This window comes from Odontesthes bonariensis, chromosome 18 (genome assembly GCF_027942865.1).
Source record: "Odontesthes bonariensis isolate fOdoBon6 chromosome 18, fOdoBon6.hap1, whole genome shotgun sequence".
Lineage (NCBI taxonomy): Eukaryota > Metazoa > Chordata > Actinopteri > Atheriniformes > Atherinopsidae > Odontesthes > Odontesthes bonariensis.
Genome location: NC_134523.1, coordinates 21,818,520 through 21,839,767, shown reverse-complemented (window position 1 = coordinate 21,839,767; position 21,248 = coordinate 21,818,520). Strand labels below are relative to the sequence as shown.

Below are 21,248 nucleotides of genomic sequence, written 5' to 3'. Positions count from 1 at the left end.
TAGATTTCAGAACCTGGCTGATTTTGTTTCACTTTGGAAACACGTCTGTTTCCAATCACAGCAGAACATTAAGCCAACAGGTTATGTGATCATGGATTTATTTAAACAGACACCTGAAATCCAGTAAGAAAATTATTTTGAAATGATAGACCAAACTAGGGTACGTCTGAATTGGCTTAATTTTCCAAACCTTGAGGCTATTCCATTTTTTTTATGCTACTCAATGTTCACAGTTCATGCAAAGATTTCCTAAACTTAATCTGTGCTTTGTTTCAGATCTCCATCTGTTCTACACCATCCTAAATCAAAGACTACACATAATAACTAACTTGGGGGGGTATCTAGTCCTCATCTTGTTGCTATAATGTTGTACCCTAATGTTAATCCAGTTTCTGAAACTAATTCTTCCAGTGACTTTGAGGAACTATGGATAAAAGTGAACAAACAGGGGACAGAACTAACTGGAGTTTCAGGATGAATTGGGAATCTATGGTACTGTCTTTTTTACTCATGGGCTGGTATTTCCAATCTGTCAGTGGTGACTTTGTGGCCTCAGACAAACACTCTGATGTTGGACATCACGAGGATGTTCACTTCAAAACTGTCACAAAAACAGAGACGGATGTTCTGGATGTGAACATTAGAACACGCAGGGATGTACCAGACACAATGCTGGAAACAAACTGGAATGTACCAGATATGAACAAGGGCAACTATGAGGACGCTGATTGGCATCCTTCCACGTCCATTCTGGAAACACACTCTGACCTCACCCCTGATGCCCCACTGGTTATACCAGACCAGACCAATGGCAATTCATCAACACAGTGCGGCGAATACAGCAGCGAGCTGACGCCTAGCGGCCAGTGCAGGCTGATGGCAACGCTGCTTCCTGTGGGAGCAACTGAAAAGCGTTGCCCGGACATGTTCCGCTGCACAGATGACATCTCCTTCTGGCTTCATGAGAACCAGAACAGGAAGGAGCAGCTGGAGGAGCTGACGGAGACAATGTCAGAGCTGCAGGAAGAGCTGAGGAGCCACCGGCATCGAGTCAAGGCCCTGGAGATGCAGGTAGACCCAGTGAAAGCTGCAAGTTTACTGTATTTATTTAAATATACAATACTGTGCAAAAAGTTACATTTATTTAATGAAACGTTCAAACATTAAATTAAATTAAATGAAACCTACTTTATTTATTTGAAAAGCAAATACATTTTTTGGTAAAATCCTAGTAAATACTATCCATCCATCCATCCATTATCTTCCACTGGTCCGGGGATCGGGTCGCGGGGGCAGCAGCTTGAGCAAAGAGACCCAGACGTCCCTGTCCCCGGCCACTTCCTCCAGCTCTTCTGGGGGGACCCCGAGGCGTTCCCAGGCCAGCCGAGAAACATAGTCTCTCCAACGTGTCCTGGGTCTTCCCCGGGGCCTCCTCCCAGTGGGACGGGCCCGGAACACCTCACCGGGGAGGCGTCCAGGAGGCATCCTAACCAGATGCCCGAGCCACCTCATCTGACTCCTCTCGATGCGGAGGAGCAGCGGTTCTACTCCGAGCCCCTCCCGGATGACCGAGCTTCTCACCCTATCTCTAAGGGAGAGCCCAGACACCCTGCGGAGGAAACTCATTTCGGCCGCTTGTATTCGCGATCTCGTTCTTTCGGTCACTACCCACAGCTCGTGACCATAGGTGAGGATAGGAACATAGATTGACCGGTAAATCGAGCGCTTCGCCTTCTGGCTCAGCTCCTTCTTCACCACGACGGGCCGGTGCAGAGCCCGCATCACTGCAGACGCCGCACCGATCCGTCTGTCAACCTCCTGCTCCATTCGTCCCTCACTCGTGAACAAGACCCCGAGTTTCTTTGAGTCACTGTCTGATGGTCCTGTCCGAACAGATGGCTCCAAAGCAGATTGCACTCTCCACTGCAGACTTATAGAAGATATGCTACATCTTGGTGTAGATATTGAAGGGCCTAATATTCCTCAAGAAGTACAGCTTCTCTTGTAGCCAGTCTCAGTGTTGCAAATATAAATGGAAATACAGTATCCATAGTAAAAACAGGGTTATTACGATTCAAACCGGCATGAAAAATAAAACGAGGTAACTTCTGCACAGCCTGAGCCCTCTTAGACAAGCTTACTTGTAAGTTCTTTAAGTAGTCTTCAGGAATAGTTATCCAGGCCTCTTGAAGGAGATTCCAAAGCTCTTCTTTGGATGTTGGCTGCCTTTTATTCTGTCTAAATGATCCCACACTGTTTCAATATTGTTGAGGTCTGAGCTCTGGGAGGATTCATCCCTCCATAAGTGATGTTGCCACTGATTTTCAGTCCACTTCTTGTATCATTTGGTACAGCTCAGCCTTTTCTACCTGTTTCCCTTCCTTAAGAATGGCTTCTTGACAGCCACCCTTCCACATAAACCATATCTTGTGAGTCTTCAGTGATGGATAAACTGAAGGTCCAGATCTCTCAGGTTCTGTGTGAGGTCTTTACTGGATGTCTTCCAGTTTCTTAAGGACATCACTTTCACATGCTGTTCATGCCGTGGATAGTTTTTTTGTTCACACACTGCACACAGTGCTGTGATATGCAAAGTTTTCAGCTAATAGCTCGTTTGAATTCACCTTTTAAACCATTTCATGTCTGCTAAACTATGTTATCTCTGGCATTGTACATAGAGGCAGAATGCCTGAAGATAACATATAAAATGTTTTCTTTTACACACAGCACTGGCTCATCCCTTAAGGAAGGTGTCATTTTATGTTTGAATGTTGAGTGGCTTTTTTCTGAAAGAGGTCAGGTTTACGGACCAAACTGAAAATGAGTAAAAAACAAAACAGCAAAGGCAGTTTGGCTGCTTTGAAGGAAACACAAAAAGAAATGAGTGGCTGCGCAAATATTTTACACAGTGCTGCGGCTGTGTACAAAGAAGGGGTTCAGGCTTTGGCAAAGTAAGAAAAACAGTAGAGATTTTGAGAATGACGCTGTGATTTGATGGTGAGGGCATGCACATTATGTTTCCTTAAACAACACTTGCCTGCACTCAGCCCTGATAAAATACATTGTATGTGAAAAAATACAGACTGATCAGAGAAAATCCAAAGACAGAGTATGAATGATGCTACAAATCCTGTAGTAGTTTGAACACGAGCAAGAATATAAACGTCTCCGTCCTTTTCCAAACACAGTGTAGCAGTGTTTTTATTGGTCGAATGAATGCATCTGCTCAGTCAAAGTAGGAAAAATAAAACCTGAAAATGCACAACACCCTCCTTTCTCTGTCTCTCTTGTTTAATCTCTGCCTCTGTTTATTTTTCTGTCTGGCTTTATCTCTCTGTCTTGACACCCATTAAGTCCTCCTTAACCCTGAATGCTAACAAGATTAGCTGTAGATCTTTTGGCCAGGGTGCTTATATCCCTCTGAGTCTGCCAGACCCATAGAGGATCCTTCCGGGCTCTGTCTGCAGGTTGTCCCTCGTCTAAATCAAGTTTGTAATACTACAGGTCTGACTTTATGTCATGTTCTTTCATTGGGGCTTCTACCCCCACTGGTTTACTACAAAATCTATGTGACACAACAGATCACATTAAAGGCAAGGTTTCCTCTAACAAAAATATTTAAATCTACAGGTTGGTGATTCAAAAACTGTTAATTGTTTTCATTATGACAAATGAATTAGGCTAATAAAAAACAAAAAAAGCTAAAGATGACTTACTCAAAGCTATCAAGTGAACATCACAGTAAGCTATTGGCAGAATTGTAGTTTATTTTTCACAACTGTTCGTGTAGAATTAGTGGAAATAAGAATACGTGTGTTTTTATTGTCTTGAAACCAGTTTATGACCAAAAGCACAAGAGGTCGCCCTCCTTGCCACACCATTATGTTGTTCCATTATGTTACTACAGTAGGCCTGAGCAATTTACGTCAGTATGTGAAATAGTCAGTAGAGCTTAATCAGTTCAACTCACATGATTCAGACTAATGGGGTCTTTAACAGGCTTCTGTAGGACTTGATGACAAGCTGATGAGGTAATCCATTCATTCCAATCAGGTGTGTTGAAGGAGGGAAGCATCTAAAGCATGTAGGGCACTAGGTCCTGAGGACCAGGATTAGGACACATTGCCGTGGAGTAATGCAGTATACCAGCATTTAATCAATTATCATGAAAAAGTCAGTTTTCGGAGGTCAGAGGGGTTGGAGGATGGCGCTACATGAAACTGTCAAGTGGAATAGTCAAGATTGAGTCCTGTCCTGACCACCACTGCCCTCAAGAAACTTTATTAGGAAATGTAATTTTGCATTCAGTCACAGTTTCCCTTTGTAGTCATTAGGGTTGAGATTGTCCTTCTCAAAACATATAATACCCGTGGTGTTTGTTCATACAGGCGGCCAGTTATTACATCCAAAGAAAGGGTGACATCTAGTGGTCCAGAGAACAACTGCATGTAAAGGGTAAAAATAGCATCCATAGTCACATTTTAAAGGAACTTTGTCATTTTTTCCCCCTTAACCATAATGGTTTTCTAGCCTTTGCTGTTATTAATATATTTCATTCATTTTGTGTATGCGTGCCTCTGTATCATAATAGAGAGAGCAGCAACAACAGGTGTGGAGAGTCTGTATCAAGTGTCCCCGTCTTCTCTCTTTTTGGGCTCTCAGGATGAAGACAGCGTCACTTTAAACACAACCACTGACCAGCGATTGCATTTTCTGGAGCTGCGTTACGCCGAAGCGGACACGCTGCTCCACGTGCACGCAGCATTGCTGTACGAGCTGCAGCAACAGCTCCGCAACCTTTCGGCCTCCGTGCAGCACATGAGCCGAAACACGGGCTGCACCATCAATGTCATCAGAGCTACGCCACCTCTGGGCATGAGAGACACACTGCCACCAGGTACACATGCAGCCAGCGCAGTGGTGAGTTGTGAGTTGCATGATGTGCATAAATCTCAGCTGTTTCCCCATAAGAAATGTATGCAGTGTAAATGTTCACAATATTGCTTTTCTTGTGGCCTCGTGCTCTTAGCCTGGAATGCTTCCCAATCTCCAAACTACTTCACATAAGTACTGCATACAACCCCATTTAAAGCAAACAAAAATCATGGAATATCATTTTAATCCATATTGAGCTTACAAAGAAAAACCCTGAGGGTTTCATGGAAAACAGCATAGATTTGCTGATGGTTTACAAATCCCAGAACGGTTTAGGCCCAAGATACATCTGTGATATGTTCAGAGAATATAAACCCAGCAGAGCTCTTAGATCCAAGGACTCAGGTCAGCTGGTCCAGTCCAGAGTCCAGACTAAACATGGAGAAGCAGCATTTAGCTGTTATGCTGCCAACAAGTGGAACAAACTTCCAGTGGAGATTAAACTTTCACCAAATGTAGACATTTTTAAATCCAGGTTAAAAACATTTCTTTTCTGCATGAAATCTGCAGGCTTGTTTTTAAATTCATTTAAATTATTTTATTTGTTTCTCTTTATATTCTTTTATGTATTATTAATGCCTCTTACACTCCCTGCTGCAATGCTTTTATTTTATGTGAAGCACTTTGAATTGTTTTGTACATGAAATGTGCTATACAAACAATTTTGATTTGATTTGAAAACAAAAAGCTTTGAAGAAATTAGAAACATCAAATAGGCAAGACTACTCATAAGTACTTCACACAACCCCACTTCGATGAAACCCAACATAACCCATTAAGTACATTTAATGATAGTTAAAGATTGCTGCCATGTTGGTAACAGTTAAATCTGCAGAGTGTAACCTTCGCCTGACCCGTCAGGCAGTGAGAGTAACTACACAATTCTCTTCTTTCAGTGTTTTCAGTGAGGTTAAGCCACATGGATGGTTTTCCATACCCCTTTTCTATCTGTAATCCTTTACTCGATTACTCCATTCTACCAGCTCGTGAAGTCAACTCCTTCTTCTTTAACTGCTACAAATTTGTTGTTGCTGGATGATCACCATAAACCATCAAATCAAATATAAAATCTAATGTGATAAACAAAGAGACATAGCTTGCATTGAAAGGCTTAATCAACATTGTGTGAATTTGTTTGGTTTGACCTTGAATGTACTGATACTGATTTAAACTAGGGCTGGGCGAGTTAACGCGTTATCATCGCGTTAACACAGACATTTTTTAACGGCAATAAATATTTTATTGCACATTAACACAGGTATTATTTATTTATTTAAAAAAAAAATTGGCAGAGAGAGGGGGAACGACACGCAGCACAGGGCTGTCCGATGCGGAACTCGAACCGGGGCCAGCTGCAGCGAGGACAATAGCCTCTTGTACATGGGGCGCCTGCTCAACCCACTACGCCACGGACCACCCCTGTTTTATTATTTATTTTATTATTGTACAAGTCTGTTGCTCACAGGCTTTTATTTTGTAAAAGTCTGTTGCTGTCTGCTGTGGAACCAGAAAAGAAAGTAATTGGCGGATCCACCAAACATGGAGAAGGGTACGGAACTTTTACTCGGCCGTTTTCATTTTAAAGTTCTTCCAGACGGCGGAGTCGACAGAACCAAAGTCATCTGTAAACACTGTCAAGTTGAATTGTCTTCTCACCGTAGTAGTTCCAGTCTAAAATATCACTTAAAGGCAAAACACACAACTGATAGCAGCAAGTCATTCAAGGAAACAGACAGTGGAGCGAGGCTTCTACATAAAAACTACAGAAAGATGCTGATGTTAAAAGTGTGTTTGCACAACAAATGTTATGGCACTTTCATTCATATGGCAGCACATTTAAAATAAAACTAAATGCTAAAAGCTATACGCTACTTTTAAATTAACTTTTGGATTTTGCATACAAATGCGATTAATCGTGATTAATCGTGATTAATCAGGGAAATCATGTGATTAATTAGATTTTAATCGTTGCCCAGCCCTAATTTAAATATTAAAGGCCGATGTTTGTAGGATATCTTTTCCGTGTATTCAGAGGTTGACGGCAGATCTGTCAGTTTTGGTGTTGACAGTTGGAGTATTGACCGCCCCTCTGTCTGTCTGTGTCCCCCTCAGATGGACAGTACCTGTCTTTCTGTCCATCAGACTGTGCGTCGCTGTATCACAGTGGTGTTCGCCATTCTGGTGTTTACACCATCGTTATGTTTCCAGGCACCACCCTACCTGTCTACTGCGACATGGAGACAGAAGGTGAGGCTCAAGCTGAGTAGTGAGGAGGATTTGAGGTGATGTCAAGATGGTTCAGGTTTCTGGATTGTGGTTTTTGCACAATAAGAGTTTAAAAGGACAAATGGTGAGGAGAAAGAAAGTGCCATGCTGCTTGGACCCTGAATTATCTTCTGACTCTACAGCGCTCCTTCAGCTCTGAGTGTTGCATTGCATTTGACATACAAAAATAGCAACAACAATCAATGATATCAAGAGGCAAAAAATGTCTCCAAATCAGTTCTAATTTTGCTCCGTATCTGCTGGATGTACAAATGAACAACTGTTTACTAATGCGTTTACGATACAAACAGTGCAAATAAGTGTGTATTTTGTAATAAATTCAAAATTACATATTTCAATTAATGATGTGGAGGTGGACTGGTTTATTTCACAAACACCGGGGTTTGACAGATTAATTAATTCTAAGTGTTGGATTTGTCAACTCTAATTACATGAGCCTAAGTGTGTAGCTTTGTGCATACTCATATACCTATTTTTACACACACGTGTGTAACCTGTGTGTGCACCAGGTGGGGGCTGGACGGTGTTTCAGCGTCGGCGTGATGGCTTGGTCAGTTTTAACCGCGGTTGGTCGGAGTACCGTGATGGCTTCGGTGAACCACGAGGAGAACACTGGCTGGGCAACCAACACCTCCACCTGCTGTCCAACCAGGGCCACTACAGCCTTCGTATCGACCTGCAGGACTGGAGCCATGTCCACAGACACGCTCTCTACCAGTCCTTCAGGTAGACACGGACTCTGTGGATGATAGATGAATGATGGATACATGTATGGACAGCAAAAAGACAACTAATAACAGCTTAAGTGAAGCGTTATGCAACAGGGCCTGCAAGAGTGATACTTTTAGGGAGTTTGGAGGATGTGTTGCCTTTGTTTTGTGTACTTTAAGGCCACAGTCATCAGTGGTGGCTTCTATTCACGAAGAGTTTTTGAAAGTGCCTGCATGTTTCTTTACAGTTCTGTAGAGGGCTACTCATATGGTTCTGTCTGTGTAAAAACATGGTAGATCAGGTTTCACATCAGTAGGCAACACTGAATGTTTTGTGATACTAGAAGTACATCAACATTCACTGATTGTACTTTTCTATTTTGAAAGTATCGGTTCTAGACACCAGGGTGCCAATTTGCTAACCAGACATATAAGAGCTTTAGCTTGCTAAACTCAGTTAAGTTCTGCTAAGTCTCACCCAGCATGGGAGGGTAATAAATCTGTGATGGGCATTTAGTCTAAGAAAGGTCGGTTCCTTTTAATGGTTTGTCAAACTTTTTGACCTCTCCCATAAACTAAATACCATTTTTTTTTAATAACCATTTTCATGGCATTTTATACCTACTTTGTGGGCCTAAAAACATAAAATAAAAGGCCCTGCTCTGATGGGATTGGTGCATGTGTTCTAACACCATTGCTTTTCAACTGGCAGATAGCTTTTGTTTCCTTTTTCTACTTGTGTCAATCTGTCTTCTTAGAGTCCATTGTCTCTAGAAATTAATGCACCTCAGACGCTCGAGATTTTAGGCCTGTTGTGCTCACTTCCTTGGTGATGAAATCTTTTGACAGGATTGTGAGGCTCACGAATGCTGTGAATGCAAACTTAGATCCACTTCAGTTTTAATTCGGGTCTAAAAATCGGATGTTGATGACTCCTTTCAGACTTGTATGCGATTGCCACACATATTCACACAACTCTACACATTTTAGGTTACAATGCATCCACAACATGGATCAGAATCTGATAAAGAGGAGAGCAGATTTTTTTTTCTAATTTGAGAGAACACAGCGGGTGAGGGTTAATGCGTTTAATCTGATATTATCCCGTGCTGTACCGGATCACCGAAGGGATGTGTCCTGTCACCGCTCTCTCTGGCGTCTGTGACCTTTGAGGCTATCGTTTTTACTAATCTGTGTGGAATTAATGGTAATGGCAAGTCGCTATGGGTGCATTTTAACCAGAAAAATCCGGTTGCAACATTAGCCAAATGTAGACTGTGTTTTTTTGTCCTCCTGCTGCAGGATAGACGATGAGGAGAACCAGTATCGCCTCCACATTTCTGGTTTCAGTGGGACAGTGGAGGATTCTTTTGGTTGGTATCATGACCAACATGGTTTCAGCACACCGGACACAGGAAACATCTGTGCTGAAATCAGCCACGCCGGCTGGTGGTTCCACCAGTGTTTCTACGCCAACCTCAACGGAGTCTACTACAGGGTAGGTCTGACAGCAACGTACACCACAACTGTGTGAGAATGCAACGATGCTGGACAAAACGGTGTACTATCTGTGTGTTTGTGACTTTTAACAGAAGCATTTAGTAGAACATTATCCTGATAGAATATTGGGAAGATGGGGTCACCTGAAATAGTCATTTCTTTGTTACATATGCTGCTTATGTTGTTTAGCACTAACTGATTATAGGAATTTTACTTTAAAAAATGCAAAAAGGCAGTGAAATACTATCCTAATTATCAGTCCCACCTACACATGCACGTGAGTGAACACTGCGCAACAGAAATAATGTTGAAATGTCAAATACTGAAACTGCATTTCCACCAGGGAGGCCACTACTCTTTGAAAGCTCACAACTTGTTGGGGCCGGACGGCATCGTGTGGTTCTCCTGGAAGGATTCAGACTTCTACTCTCTGAAGGCAGTCACCATGATGATTCGGCCAAGCAACTTCAGACCACGCCTGTCGCCATAGTGACGGAACATTGTTAAGCGAGTTTGAAGCTAAGCTAGCAGGGTCTTAAAAGAGCTGCCAAAAGTACTTGCTACTCATATACTTCTGCTGCTAACAATAGCGCCCCCCCCCTCACTTTATTTTCCCTTTTTTAAATGGAAAACTTTTATTTAAAAAAAACTTTTTTTTAAATGGACTTTTCTTATAAACTAGAGGATCAGCCTTAATGAGCCATTAAGTCGGATACCACTGGGATCGGAGCAGAGATTCACAGTCTGGGTAGTCAGAAACTGGGTTACTAAAAGACATTTAGGTTCTTATCAGTACATGAATGTCACAGCCAATATCCAGTGTCCTGTAACTCACAGTAATTTAGTTTAAAAAGAAGTAGTTTGGCTTTTTTACACCATGTTATTACAGAGTGAAGCTTAATGGACGGAGAGGACCTGGGTATCAGTCTTACCTACAAAGCAAACGAGTGTCAAACCCTTTCTTTAATATCACTGCAGGTCAGTCAATCCATGTTTTTAGCCTGTGTGTCCAAACTTTGAACAACTGAAATAAAACCTATTTTTGTCATTGATCAGCGTGTCCTAATTTGTTTTTATCTGCAACTTTGTTTCAATATAAATGACAAAAATCAGATGTCAACCAATGTTAAACATGGCTTCAGAGAAACCGATGGGTTTCATTGTTCTAAGCACACACATACACGGAGCATTGATCGCACATGTATTTATTAGAACTAGTACAGATATCAAGTGGAACATCTACAAGACTTCTCCGAGTCACCTGCCACCTAAACCGAACAACTGAAGAGTCACTGAATTCAGCCTCGTGTGTTTTTCCCGACATGCTACCTGCACAGGTGAACTTCATCAGAAATGACTCAACAGACAGGTGGTAGTGAGAGGTCAGTCAGTCTTGATGCTGCTGTGGTTGTTAGGATAGTTTGCCCTCAGACTGTGGGATTGGCTGAGCCCAGGACAGGTAGAGTGTTTATGTGGGGCGCTCCCTGGGGCGGGTGACATACTGCCACCACAGAGGGGGGAGGTCGCCCTCTTTTCGGGCAGGAGGCAGGGCTTCGCTCCTGGGGCCTCCAGCTGGAGTCTCGGCCTCCAGTTGAGCAACCTGGAAGCAAACAGACGGGATCAACTTTAGTCAGTTATTCTATACTTGAGCATACGCAGTGTTGTTTAGGCTAACACAGATATCTGCAGGTCAAAGAAATCAAGATTAAAGATTTTTAAGGCCCCTGAGAAGTAAACGTAACCAACTTCACAGAAATTCTGATTTATGGGCAGTTTTTTTTTTTAAGCAAAGATCAAACCAAAAGGATTGGGAAAGATTATCAAAAACATACAATCCCTGTTCTCACGTTACTATAATAACTTCATAGATTACCCAACAGTTTGAAGAACCCCCAACACAAACTAGAGCCAGCCTCATACTCATTAAAACTGTATTAACTGCAAGCTAGGAGTTTTCCAGCAATTGTTCATGAAATTTCCACTTCCCTATGACTAATTAATTTCACTGTAGCAGCTCTAACCAGCAACAACTGCTACGACGCGTCCAATTATCATCCAAAAACAGAAAAGGTGTGTTGGTGGTTTCGCTAATAATAAATATTGCAAAATATTTTGTTGTCTTTGGTCCTTAAAGATTTATTTTAAAGACAAACGAAGAGCTAATTTTTTTATTAATTATTAAAGGCACACAACATTAAAATAAATGCTTTATAGTAGTGTTCTTTGTAATATGCACTTAGAAATGTATATTCCATCTAATTAACTGTTGCAGCCAATGTAATAGTAAGAGGATCGTTATTGGGGGCATCAGAGACCCAAAACCATTTGGAAAGAATAATGGAAATGAATTATTTCTGTTAAAATGAGATACTTGACATAAATAGGAAGCAAGGATCTACTCACTTCATATTCCAAACATTAAACTGGTGCCAGTTGGTGGCTTTGACTAATAAACTGTTATCTTTATTGCTGGAAACTGTTGTGCTTAAACAATGTAGACTGGTAGCCAAATATCTATTATTCATATCTTCAGTGAAAGGACAGTTGCTGCCAATCTAACCCGCCAGTATCTCTAACCGGTATGTAAAAATCCGTCTTATTCTGCAGCTCCTCTCACCTCTTTCTCCCAGCCCTGGTCTCTCAGTTTCTTCCACTGCTCCCTCTTGGAGAAGTAGTCAGGATACATGGCCTTCTCTGAGGGGTGCCAGTGGTCTAACACCCACTCTGGGACCTGCAGGAACAAAGCAGAGCACACGTTATTCATCTTAGAACCGTCAGCATTAACATATCAGGTCTATTGCTCATTATAATTTGTATTCAGATATTCAAAACAATGAGAATTGTGCTAATACCTATGATTCAGTGCATACATACTTTACAACTAAGGATAGGTACCCAGTATTAACCCAGGAAGCTCACTTGAAAAACATGCAGTCGTACCCTTAGGATGTATCAAGTATTAATGGGTTAAATAGATCCCACGGCTAGGTTTTAATTGATAAGCTACAATATTATTGGTTCCTTTTTTAAATTGTTTTAATTATAATGACATCAAGAAAATGTTTATTTCCCCCTGCTACTTAAACATTAGTCATTTTCTAGGTGAACACATTTGTTTTTCACCTTGTAGCACTCATATCTTTCATAGGAAGTTCCCCCAGGAGAGTCGGGGAATATGTAGGGCTGGGGATGTTGGTTGTCCCAGAACTCCTCCTCTCCTGCTTTCAGCATCATGGTGGCCTTCACCATGTCCTTCTCAGTCTTGTTCTCGTCAAAGCGAGCCCGCAGCATACAGGCGTAGAAACGGTATTTGTCTCTGTGGCAGGTGAACAACACAAAAGTTTAATCTTATAAAATCATACCAGCGAGTCCTTATACACACTGAGACCTTGATGCATCCTACAAATTTGAGACCTGTAGTGAGCAAAATATAGATCCAGCAAAACCATCAAAATTTCATTTATATAGAAACATCATGAATCTAGTAAGTGACTTTTCTGTCTTTTAACATATCAAAAAACAGTAAAACATGGGTAATCACCATTCTCTTTGAATGACGATGCGGTGTGCATTGTAATGGGGAAATAAAGATATTTCTGTTTTTTAACTGACAGACATTTACAAGAAGAACTCCTTCTCCTTTTTGTGTCAGTCAACTTAAGACTAACTGTAACAAACACCAGTCAATCACTTCAGTGCCAATATCGACACTGCATACCATCTTACGATACAATCATACAATAGCCGCTTTCGGACAGAGCCGTTCTAAGAAGGCAGTTATAAGAACGGTCCTCCTCGAATTCCGTTCTGATAGCTGTCCTTCCCCAGCGGAACTGTTTCAGTCTGCATTCGCACATGAGTCGGGACCAGGTCGGGACTGATGCGGCGTGCGCTGCCGTCTGCGTCAGTGACGTGTTACTTTAGTCGTTTAGCGCCACATTCAACAACAAAACAAAACAAAACCCGGTAAAAGTAAGGGGAAAAGAAAAAACACCACAAAGAAGCTAATATGGCGAGCGGGGAGGCCACCGTGTTCATGGTCTGCATGATGGTGATATTAATCATGGACAATCACATTGGGCTTCTAACATCGAGGCTGGAAGAGCTCACAGAGAGTCAGGAGACGAAGGATGGAGCGCAGGCGATACTTCTTCGTTTCATGAAGGAAGGAAGGAGAGCAGAGCGCCGCAGACAAAGGAGACCAGTGTAAGTTTAACTTATTAAACACGCGCCGGTTGTGTCCGTGTTGTACGAGTAAACATCTCAGCCGTGATAGCATGACAAGGGGCGGAGCTACCAACCACCAAACACCTCCGTCAGATGTGTTCCTATAGAACCATGAAAAGACCCGACCTCGGAGAAGGAGCTGAAATGGTTATAGGAACTGAGGGCGATGGTCCCGAGTTCCTGTATGTCCGAAAGCGGGAGAAAACGGCCCCGTGGATTAAAAGGTTATAAGAACTGCCAAAGGTTCCTACAGTCCGAAAGCGGCTAATATTGACCAACAACCAGCACATATCTCAGTAAGTTCAGTACTAAATCTGAAAAAAGAAACATTACAGGTAAGCAAAAGTACAGAAAGAAAAAGTTGTTTTTTCAGTGCAAATTCAAAATTCTTACGTTGTGCTTCCATTAGAAAGCAGGAATTAGGTTGCTTTTCTAATTTTGCACAGTTTTTAAACAGTTGATGTGTTGGTCACAATTTTTAAAACAAATTAAGGGAATTGCCATTAAAATGTACATGTTTAAACTCTTAAAGAGAAGTACTAGTCAAAAAGTCCAATAAGGATCAGGGTCTTGATTTTATGAGTCTGTATATGAGATTAGGTGCAGATCCTGCATGTTGCAACACTGACTCAATTTTGTATAAATTAGTAAATTATGTGTAAATTACTAATTGTTCACGAGACACAGGACATGAGTTAAATATATAATATCTATAGTAATACATCTTTATTGATCACAAACTATCTTTGCATTCTTTACATGCAACTGAGGCTTAATATGCATCACAACTAAACGTTTAACCAGCCTATTACTAGACATGAACGCTTACTTCAGTCACTGAATACATATTTATGATTCTGTGAAATAATTGTGCAAAATATAAATATATCTGTTGTAGTTTGGAGCTAGATTCACAATGTTTGGACGAGGGAGGGATTGTAAGCTGCCTCGACAACTTGAAATAAGCTAAATGTAGTCAAAGCTGAATTCATTTGCATTTCACTTGATTTCTGTTAGGTTCCTTCTTAAACCGTGTATAAATATGAGAGCAACTGAAGCTGACTTTGACTCTAGCTGGCGCCATATAAGTGATCTGCAGGGTAAATTATATTCTCTGAGAATTAGCATTTGAAATGGACCGATTAATTTGTGACATAGTCGTGGCTATGTTCCTGTTTGAATGACAGGGGAATGAAAAACACAGTAGCAAAGCATTAGTGGGTTGTCAGACTTGAGGAATGAGTGACCTGAATAACAGCGGCTAGCAGTTAGCTTAACTATTAGCTTAGCAGTACTGCAAATTAACTTTATTGCAGCAGTTATTTCCTCAATATTCTACAAAGCTCTTAAACGAAGACTTAAACATCTATCTTACCTAAATATACACCATGACTCGAGGTGTCTCAATGATTTCTTGTAAAGCCGCAGCACTTTCTGCTGGTGAGTAAGATAGGCAGAGGCCATATTCGCCGTCCCCTGTCACCTTCTAGCAGATCACCGCGGTGCATTACGGGACTTTGTACGTCTGGTCGTCAAGACCGTAAGTGCAAAAACAATGCGCAGAAATATTTTTATCTTCCTGATCAAACTCTAATTGTAAATGTTAGAAATATAAACAGCTTCCTAATGTTAATTTCTGTTAAATATTGAATAAATTTTATAAGTGTATTAAGTGTGATAACTTTGAATCAAGTTAGTTCAGGAACACAGTTGTTTTGTAGTACCGTTATTACGGTACTGACGCATTATGGGATTGGTGAGGGCTGCATGTGTGGTTCTTGTTAGAAGTAGCACAACCATGGCAAAGCACAGATTCATTGGTATGATATTTGAGTATTATGTCAAGATTAAACATAACAAAAGAGTCGATGATACCGATTGCCATGCCAAGCCGTTGTATGTGGTTAAGAGACGAGCTTTCGTGTTTAGTTAGCATGGACGCTAATAAATTAGCCCTGTTAAAATTTGCACCACAGCAGTCTCAGGGGCTTGTAGCTGTGCAGGAGTACAGAATATAAGGCTCTTTACTTTTTGTTGAGAGCAGTTAATCTCTTTAGCTGTTATAGCAATAAGTTATGTGGCATTAAATAACTCAAATGAAGCATGTCAAGCAAGTAAATTCTTAATCTCTTATAACAGACTTGATGAATTGGTGGCACTTTTTATTTTCAACATGTTTTACCGTATTTTATATTTTCTTCAGAATATTATTGGTTTAATCTGTTCGCTGTTTTTATTGTGTCATGGTTTTAGTGTATTTTTTTTAATAATTTACAATGTTCCATTCTGTTTTTCTGATTTTTCATTGCCTAAACGTAAAGCATTTGGTTTAACTTTTATTCAAGTGTACTTCACTTAAAAAGGTAACTTAAAAAGGTAACTTGACTCGTCTTTGCTTGTAAGAATGAATCTCTTTTGTCTGTGCCTGCTTTATCAATGTCCACGGAATATATTTTGCCAGATATGTTTACCATATTGTATAAGGCTGTATGAATATCACAAGACAAAATATCTCAGCACAGTATTGGCTTCACATTACTGTAATAAAAGGTACAGTATATGTCTCCTGGTGACATTTTACACTTTATATAAATGTCAACCTCTTTCTACAGATATAGGTGTGAACCTGACAGATCCCATGTTCAGAGGACTCTACAGAGGCAAACAGAAACACGATGGTGAGCTACTCCTTCTTCACTGACTTGTGGGCTGTTCAGCTAAAGCTCATCTGAGTTATGCGTTTTTTCTACAGATGACTTTGATCAGATCATCGACAGAGCCCTCAAAGTAGGAGTTGAAAAGGTATGCTACACTTTGAGCACCTTGATGGAAGTGCATGTATTGAACTGTTGACCAAATTATTCTTTTAAACAACTGTATCTACATCAGCCTTGGACTTCACAGATAAGTTCCCATTTGTCAACTAATAACTACTCTCAAAGGTTACTGGATGGAGACGCTCCAGTCGTACTATGATGTTGACATTTTAGATTTTTTGCACAATCTTTCAACAACCAGGGGGCAGTTTTTATGACCCAGGTCTGTCAGAGAAAAGGAGACATGCAAATAAAGCCGATGGGATTGATTTAAGGTAAACTAGCTTATTGTTCTGTGGTAAAAACATAAACAACAAGCACGCAGAAATATGGGAAAATAGCAACAGAAAGTCTGGGCCTGTTGGCATGAAATTTGTGAAAATTCAAAACAAAATTAGGCTAATCTGATAGGCACAAAACCATAAATGTGATACTTACCTAAACTGAAGTATGAAGTGTGACTACACTCAATAAAACATACAAACTTTCAGACTTTTAAATCCTGTCCTTACAAATATTATACCTCTCTAAAATTATTATGATAGCATAGTTGCAGTGAGCTTGTTATCATGATGATGGTAACTGTTTTTTCATATATTAGTAAGTACGTTTATATTTGTTTGTTATGTTGCAGTTTATGATCACAGGGGGGAGCCTTGACGACAGCAAGGAAGCCCTTAAACTCGCTGAGACCAAAGGCAATTATTCTTGTTTTATTTATACTTTTAAACAATTGTAAAAAGATAATATTGTGTGTTTTCTTTTTTAATAGTTTATCTAAGCAGAATCAGCCGAACCTGTGTAACATTTTCCTAAATTCTGGACCGTTATAGCTTTCCATATAACAAACCTCCGCCTGTATCACAGATGAGTTGTACTGCACAGTCGGCTGCCACCCCACCCGCTGCAGAGAGTTTGAACAGAATGGTGAATCCCAGTACCTCTCAGGCCTGAGGGAGCTGTCATCAACACACAAAGGAAAGGTGGTGGCCATCGGAGAGTGTGGACTTGGTGTGTACACACAACAGTGCTGCCTTTGTGCAGTGATAGACACATGAACATGTATTTTAAAGCCCTCATCAATGTTTGAAATCTTTTCCTACCCTGAGTTTGTGTATACTGTTCATGGAAATATTGATACTGTATCGTCTTCTCTTTCTTGTTCCAGATTTTGACAGGTTGGAGTTTTGCCCAAAAGAGACGCAACTAAAGTAAGTTTGCACGTCTATTTTTAAGTATATTCACCTAGTTCCACGGGGCAGCTGCTCACAACATTGACTTATAATCAACTTTTACATTGATATGACCGACTTGTCTGTGAATAGTTCTTAATCAACAGATAGCAACCAATATTATCATTAATCTAGAGTCGTGTTTCTGTCCATGTGGCTAAACTGGGAAAGATAACCCTTCTAAATGATGCAGTATGTTCACCAGCTGGTCTCTACCTGTGTTTGTTTGCTGTTTGGTGCTGATTAAAGGCTATTAAGAGCTTTATTTGAAAGTGGTGACAATGACACATAATAGTGGCTACACAGCAAAACGATTAAAGTTGCACCTACTGTAAAGCTGTGATGAGCTCTGTTGTATTAACGTTGATCAAGTGTTACAAAATAATTGATTAAAACCATTTACTTCTACTTCTTGATTTAATTTTACGATTCGTCAGCAATAGAAAAAGGGTTCCTTACAAGTTCTCAAAGGTCATAGTAACTTTTTCAAATGTCTTGTTTTGAGAGATCAATAGTCCAAAAACCCAAAAGTAATCAATTAACGATGCCACAGAGAAAAAGAGACAAATCGCCACACTGAAGAGTCCAGAACAGCTGAATATGTCACATGATGCCCCGCACTAGTTGCAGATAAATAGTGTTTAAGATGTGCCAATGTTTTATCCAGTTTTCACAATAATTACAGTAACATCAGTCCTACTTTCATCAGTTTTTACATTCTCTGTCTCTCCGGTGTGCCGCAGGTACTTTGAGAAGCAGTTTGACCTGGCAGAGGAGACCAAACTTCCCATGTTCCTCCACTGCAGAAACTCCCATCAGGAGTTCATCGGTGAGTTTGAGCAGTGAACGCTTTGCCTTGTTCGGGGTGAAGACTTTCAGACAAAGGTGCCAGATGTGTTGTCTTTTGTCTCTTGTTTTTACAGATATCATGAGGAGAAATCGAGACCGGTGCGTTGGAGGAGTGGTGAGGACAGCTTTTAGTTGAATCATCTTCATGATTAACTGGTTGGCTGACAGTTTTGTCCGGCAGAGGTTTTGGGAACTTCTCTGCCTTTATTCCCATTCTGTTTCAGTTCTGCATTTCTGTAGTTAGTTGGTTCCATTGTGTTGTGGGATCCTGGGAAACGCAATGCAATAACATGTAAAAGTTGTTGATTTTTTTTTATCATTTTAAAAACAAACAGATCAAGGTTCTTTTACTAAATATTGCTGTAACATTGGAAAAGCCAGGAAGCTGACTGATGGGAACGGTAAATCTGAATCCAGGTGATTGTGTCCACTTTTCTCCCTCAGGTCCACTCTTTCGATGGGACGGCAGAGGAGGCTGCTGCCCTCATTGACCTGGACCTTTATATTGGAATAAATGGATGGTAAGAAGATGTAGAACCCAAAGGCTGGACCTTACCAGAATAACACCATTTTCCCTACCAGTGGTCTTGGGTCTTTTTAAACAATTTAGAATTTGTAAGCTGGTTAAGAATATTTGTTCTTGTCCGATAATAAATGTCCAAATACGAATACACTGTTAGTGGAGTTGGAAAAATATAGGACTCAGTTTTGAAAGCATTTTAATGAAGTGAATTTAGCTAACAAACCACACGCCGAATGCAAAAATAAGATCAGGAGAGTTGTAAATAATATATGTAATGATAGCTACTTGAAAGTATTTAATTACTCTTGCAGTAGTGCAAGGTTAACGTTGATGTTTCCTCAGTTTGGAATATGGGGGGGGGGGGGGTGTTCTGTTTCTTCCCATTGAATAGACATTGAGTGACGGCATCAAAGTTAAAATTGTTTAATCCCTCCACTTATCTGTTTTCATTTTAAGAAGACATTGCTTTAATTTTCACACGTAAAAGGCTTCTTTGAATAATACTGCATTTTTTTCAGCTCCTTGAAGTCAGAAGCTAATGTTGAAGCTATGAAGTCGATCCCCACTGAGAGGCTCATGATAGAAACAGGTGAGTGAAAGCCAGTAAAAGCTCTGACTTTTGACAACACAATGGACCTTGATGTCTACTGGATTATGGCAAATATGCTCCTGTGCCTTCTGTTATTTTTTACATCAGATTTATTTTCATACTGCCATTGAGGGTTTATTACCCATGTAGAAATATGTTTGTTTTTATATTACAATTTGTGCATCATTTTGTACTCCTATTGCTTTTCCCCATCCATCGAAGCAGAGCTGAAGCAGTTGGATTGGAGAAAAATGGCCAACCTAAATTTCATGTGACCCATTTCATTTTGATGTTTATCCACTTTCTCTAAAATTGTGAAAATTGCAGCATTTGTGCTGGCAGAGAATGCAATCTCAGTGTGCTCCGGCAGTTATTGAAATGTTACTTTTATAACTATTATGTCCTGCACCTTTCAGATGCTCCGTGGTGTGGTGTAAAGAACACTCATACAGGCTCCAGGCATGTTAAAACAACATTTCCCACAAAGAAGAAATGGGAGGCAGGACACTGCCTGAAGGACAGGAACGAACCTTGTCACATCATGTGAGTAATTTTAAGGAATTGGGGGCAGGTTAAAGCTCCGTAAAACAGTTTTTCTTTCATTAATAGCGACTGCAATAATATCGTTGTTTGTCTTTAACAGACAAGTTCTTGAGGTCATGGCAGCTGCGAGGGAAGAGGATCCGCTGGAACTAGCCAACACGATCTACAACAACACAATCAAAATCTTCTTCAGCTCCAGCTGATGACAGAAGAGGATGAGAAACATGACTTTAATGTACTTTTATGAATGTGTGTGTGTGCCTGCAAGTTTATGGGTACATTTCTGAGTTTTCAAATGGGAAATATCTTCCTGTTCTGTCCAGAAATAATAAAGATTAAAATATCTTCTGGGTTTTTTGGTTTCTCACTATCTTTTATTATCCTTTAAATGCAAATTTTTTTTTTACCCATGGCCACACATATTATGATGTAACATAATGTATATTCATATATATATATATATCAATCACCCAAAGCATTGTGAGCACATGCCTGATGAAGAACAGGTTCTCCTTGTGCCACCAGAACAGCTTGGACCTGTTAGGGTGTGGACAGAAAATATCTGAGGGTGTCCTGGAGTATCTACTGTGGGGATGTTCGTATTAAATCCTCTTGGCCCTGCAGATTGTGGGTTTGCCTCCCACAGATGCCATCAGATTTGTTTCTGGGGAGTTTGGAAGTCAGAAGAATATGCCAGAGTCTTTGTGATATTCTTTTCTCCAGAGCATTTTTTGTAAGGCCCACTGCTGCCCTAATGGTGGGCAGGCTTCTAAGAGCTGTTCTAAGATCCATATTTATTAGTATGACAGGTCTGTAGAAATGTTTAGGCAGACAAATGTCAAAATTTTATCCACATCAATGCCAGAATACAGGTTTTCCCCTGCAGAACATTGCACTGTAAGATGAACAGTGTTTGTCACTTTATCAGTCATTTTAATGTTGTGGCTGTCCACTGTACACGTTATAGTCTATAATTGAAATTATAAAAAATATATGTCGTCAAAAATATCAACTTCGGCTGAATAAACCCCTGTCTGC

At 40.5% G+C, this 21,248-nt stretch overlaps 3 protein-coding genes across 3 annotated transcripts; 2 read left to right on the top strand and 1 right to left on the bottom strand.

The window, feature by feature from the left end:
* The first annotated feature begins 510 nt into the window (after window positions 1-510).
* LOC142368261 (angiopoietin-2-like) lies at window positions 511-10,025 on the top strand. Its single transcript, XM_075450385.1, has 6 exons — window positions 511-1,071; window positions 4,663-4,897; window positions 7,048-7,182; window positions 7,731-7,947; window positions 9,234-9,429; window positions 9,775-10,025. Exons 1-6 carry the CDS (start codon window positions 511-513, stop codon window positions 9,919-9,921), a joined length of 1,491 nt encoding a protein of 496 aa, XP_075306500.1. The 3' UTR covers window positions 9,922-10,025.
* Window positions 10,026-10,619: 594 nt separating this feature from the next.
* On the bottom strand, window positions 10,620-15,165 carry ndufb9 (NADH:ubiquinone oxidoreductase subunit B9). The gene is made up of 4 exons (XM_075450051.1): window positions 15,034-15,165; window positions 12,555-12,747; window positions 12,049-12,162; window positions 10,620-11,031 (listed from the first exon to the last, which is right to left on the bottom strand). Exons 1-4 carry the CDS (start codon window positions 15,120-15,122, stop codon window positions 10,900-10,902), a joined length of 528 nt encoding a protein of 175 aa, XP_075306166.1. The 5' UTR covers window positions 15,123-15,165; the 3' UTR covers window positions 10,620-10,899.
* A 238-nt stretch (window positions 15,166-15,403) lies between these two features.
* Window positions 15,404-20,555, top strand: tatdn1 (TatD DNase domain containing 1). Its single transcript, XM_075449452.1, has 12 exons — window positions 15,404-15,478; window positions 16,271-16,336; window positions 16,411-16,460; window positions 17,109-17,172; window positions 17,342-17,485; window positions 17,643-17,685; window positions 18,450-18,535; window positions 18,630-18,670; window positions 19,000-19,076; window positions 19,597-19,667; window positions 20,084-20,210; window positions 20,311-20,555. Exons 1-12 carry the CDS (start codon window positions 15,406-15,408, stop codon window positions 20,411-20,413), a joined length of 945 nt encoding a protein of 314 aa, XP_075305567.1. The 5' UTR covers window positions 15,404-15,405; the 3' UTR covers window positions 20,414-20,555.
* Window positions 20,556-21,248: the final 693 nt, after the last annotated feature.

What these genes read in the sequence shown, in the direction of transcription:
- tatdn1 (XM_075449452.1), top strand. Translation starts at nt 15,406, where the DNA reads ATGGGATTGGTGAGGGCTGCATGTGTGGTTCTTGTTAGAAGTAGCACA. An exon ending in ACCGGTGCGTTGGAGGAGTG is followed by an intron (nt 18,671 to 18,999) that starts GTGAGGACAGCT and finishes TTTCTCCCTCAG; the next exon opens with GTCCACTCTTTCGATGGGAC. An exon ending in AACGAACCTTGTCACATCAT is followed by an intron (nt 20,211 to 20,310) that starts GTGAGTAATTTT and finishes TGTCTTTAACAG; the next exon opens with ACAAGTTCTTGAGGTCATGG.
- ndufb9 (XM_075450051.1), bottom strand. Translation starts at nt 15,122, where the DNA reads ATGGCCTCTGCCTATCTTACTCACCAGCAGAAAGTGCTGCGGCTTTAC. An exon ending in GAGTCATGGTGTATATTTAG is followed by an intron (nt 12,748 to 15,033) that starts GTAAGATAGATG and finishes CACCTGCCACAG; the next exon opens with AGACAAATACCGTTTCTACG. An exon ending in ACCAGGGCTGGGAGAAAGAG is followed by an intron (nt 11,032 to 12,048) that starts GTGAGAGGAGCT and finishes GTTTGCTTCCAG; the next exon opens with GTTGCTCAACTGGAGGCCGA.
- LOC142368261 (XM_075450385.1), top strand. Translation starts at nt 511, where the DNA reads ATGGGCTGGTATTTCCAATCTGTCAGTGGTGACTTTGTGGCCTCAGAC. An exon ending in GAGAGACACACTGCCACCAG is followed by an intron (nt 4,898 to 7,047) that starts GTACACATGCAG and finishes TGTCCCCCTCAG; the next exon opens with ATGGACAGTACCTGTCTTTC. An exon ending in TCAACGGAGTCTACTACAGG is followed by an intron (nt 9,430 to 9,774) that starts GTAGGTCTGACA and finishes CATTTCCACCAG; the next exon opens with GGAGGCCACTACTCTTTGAA.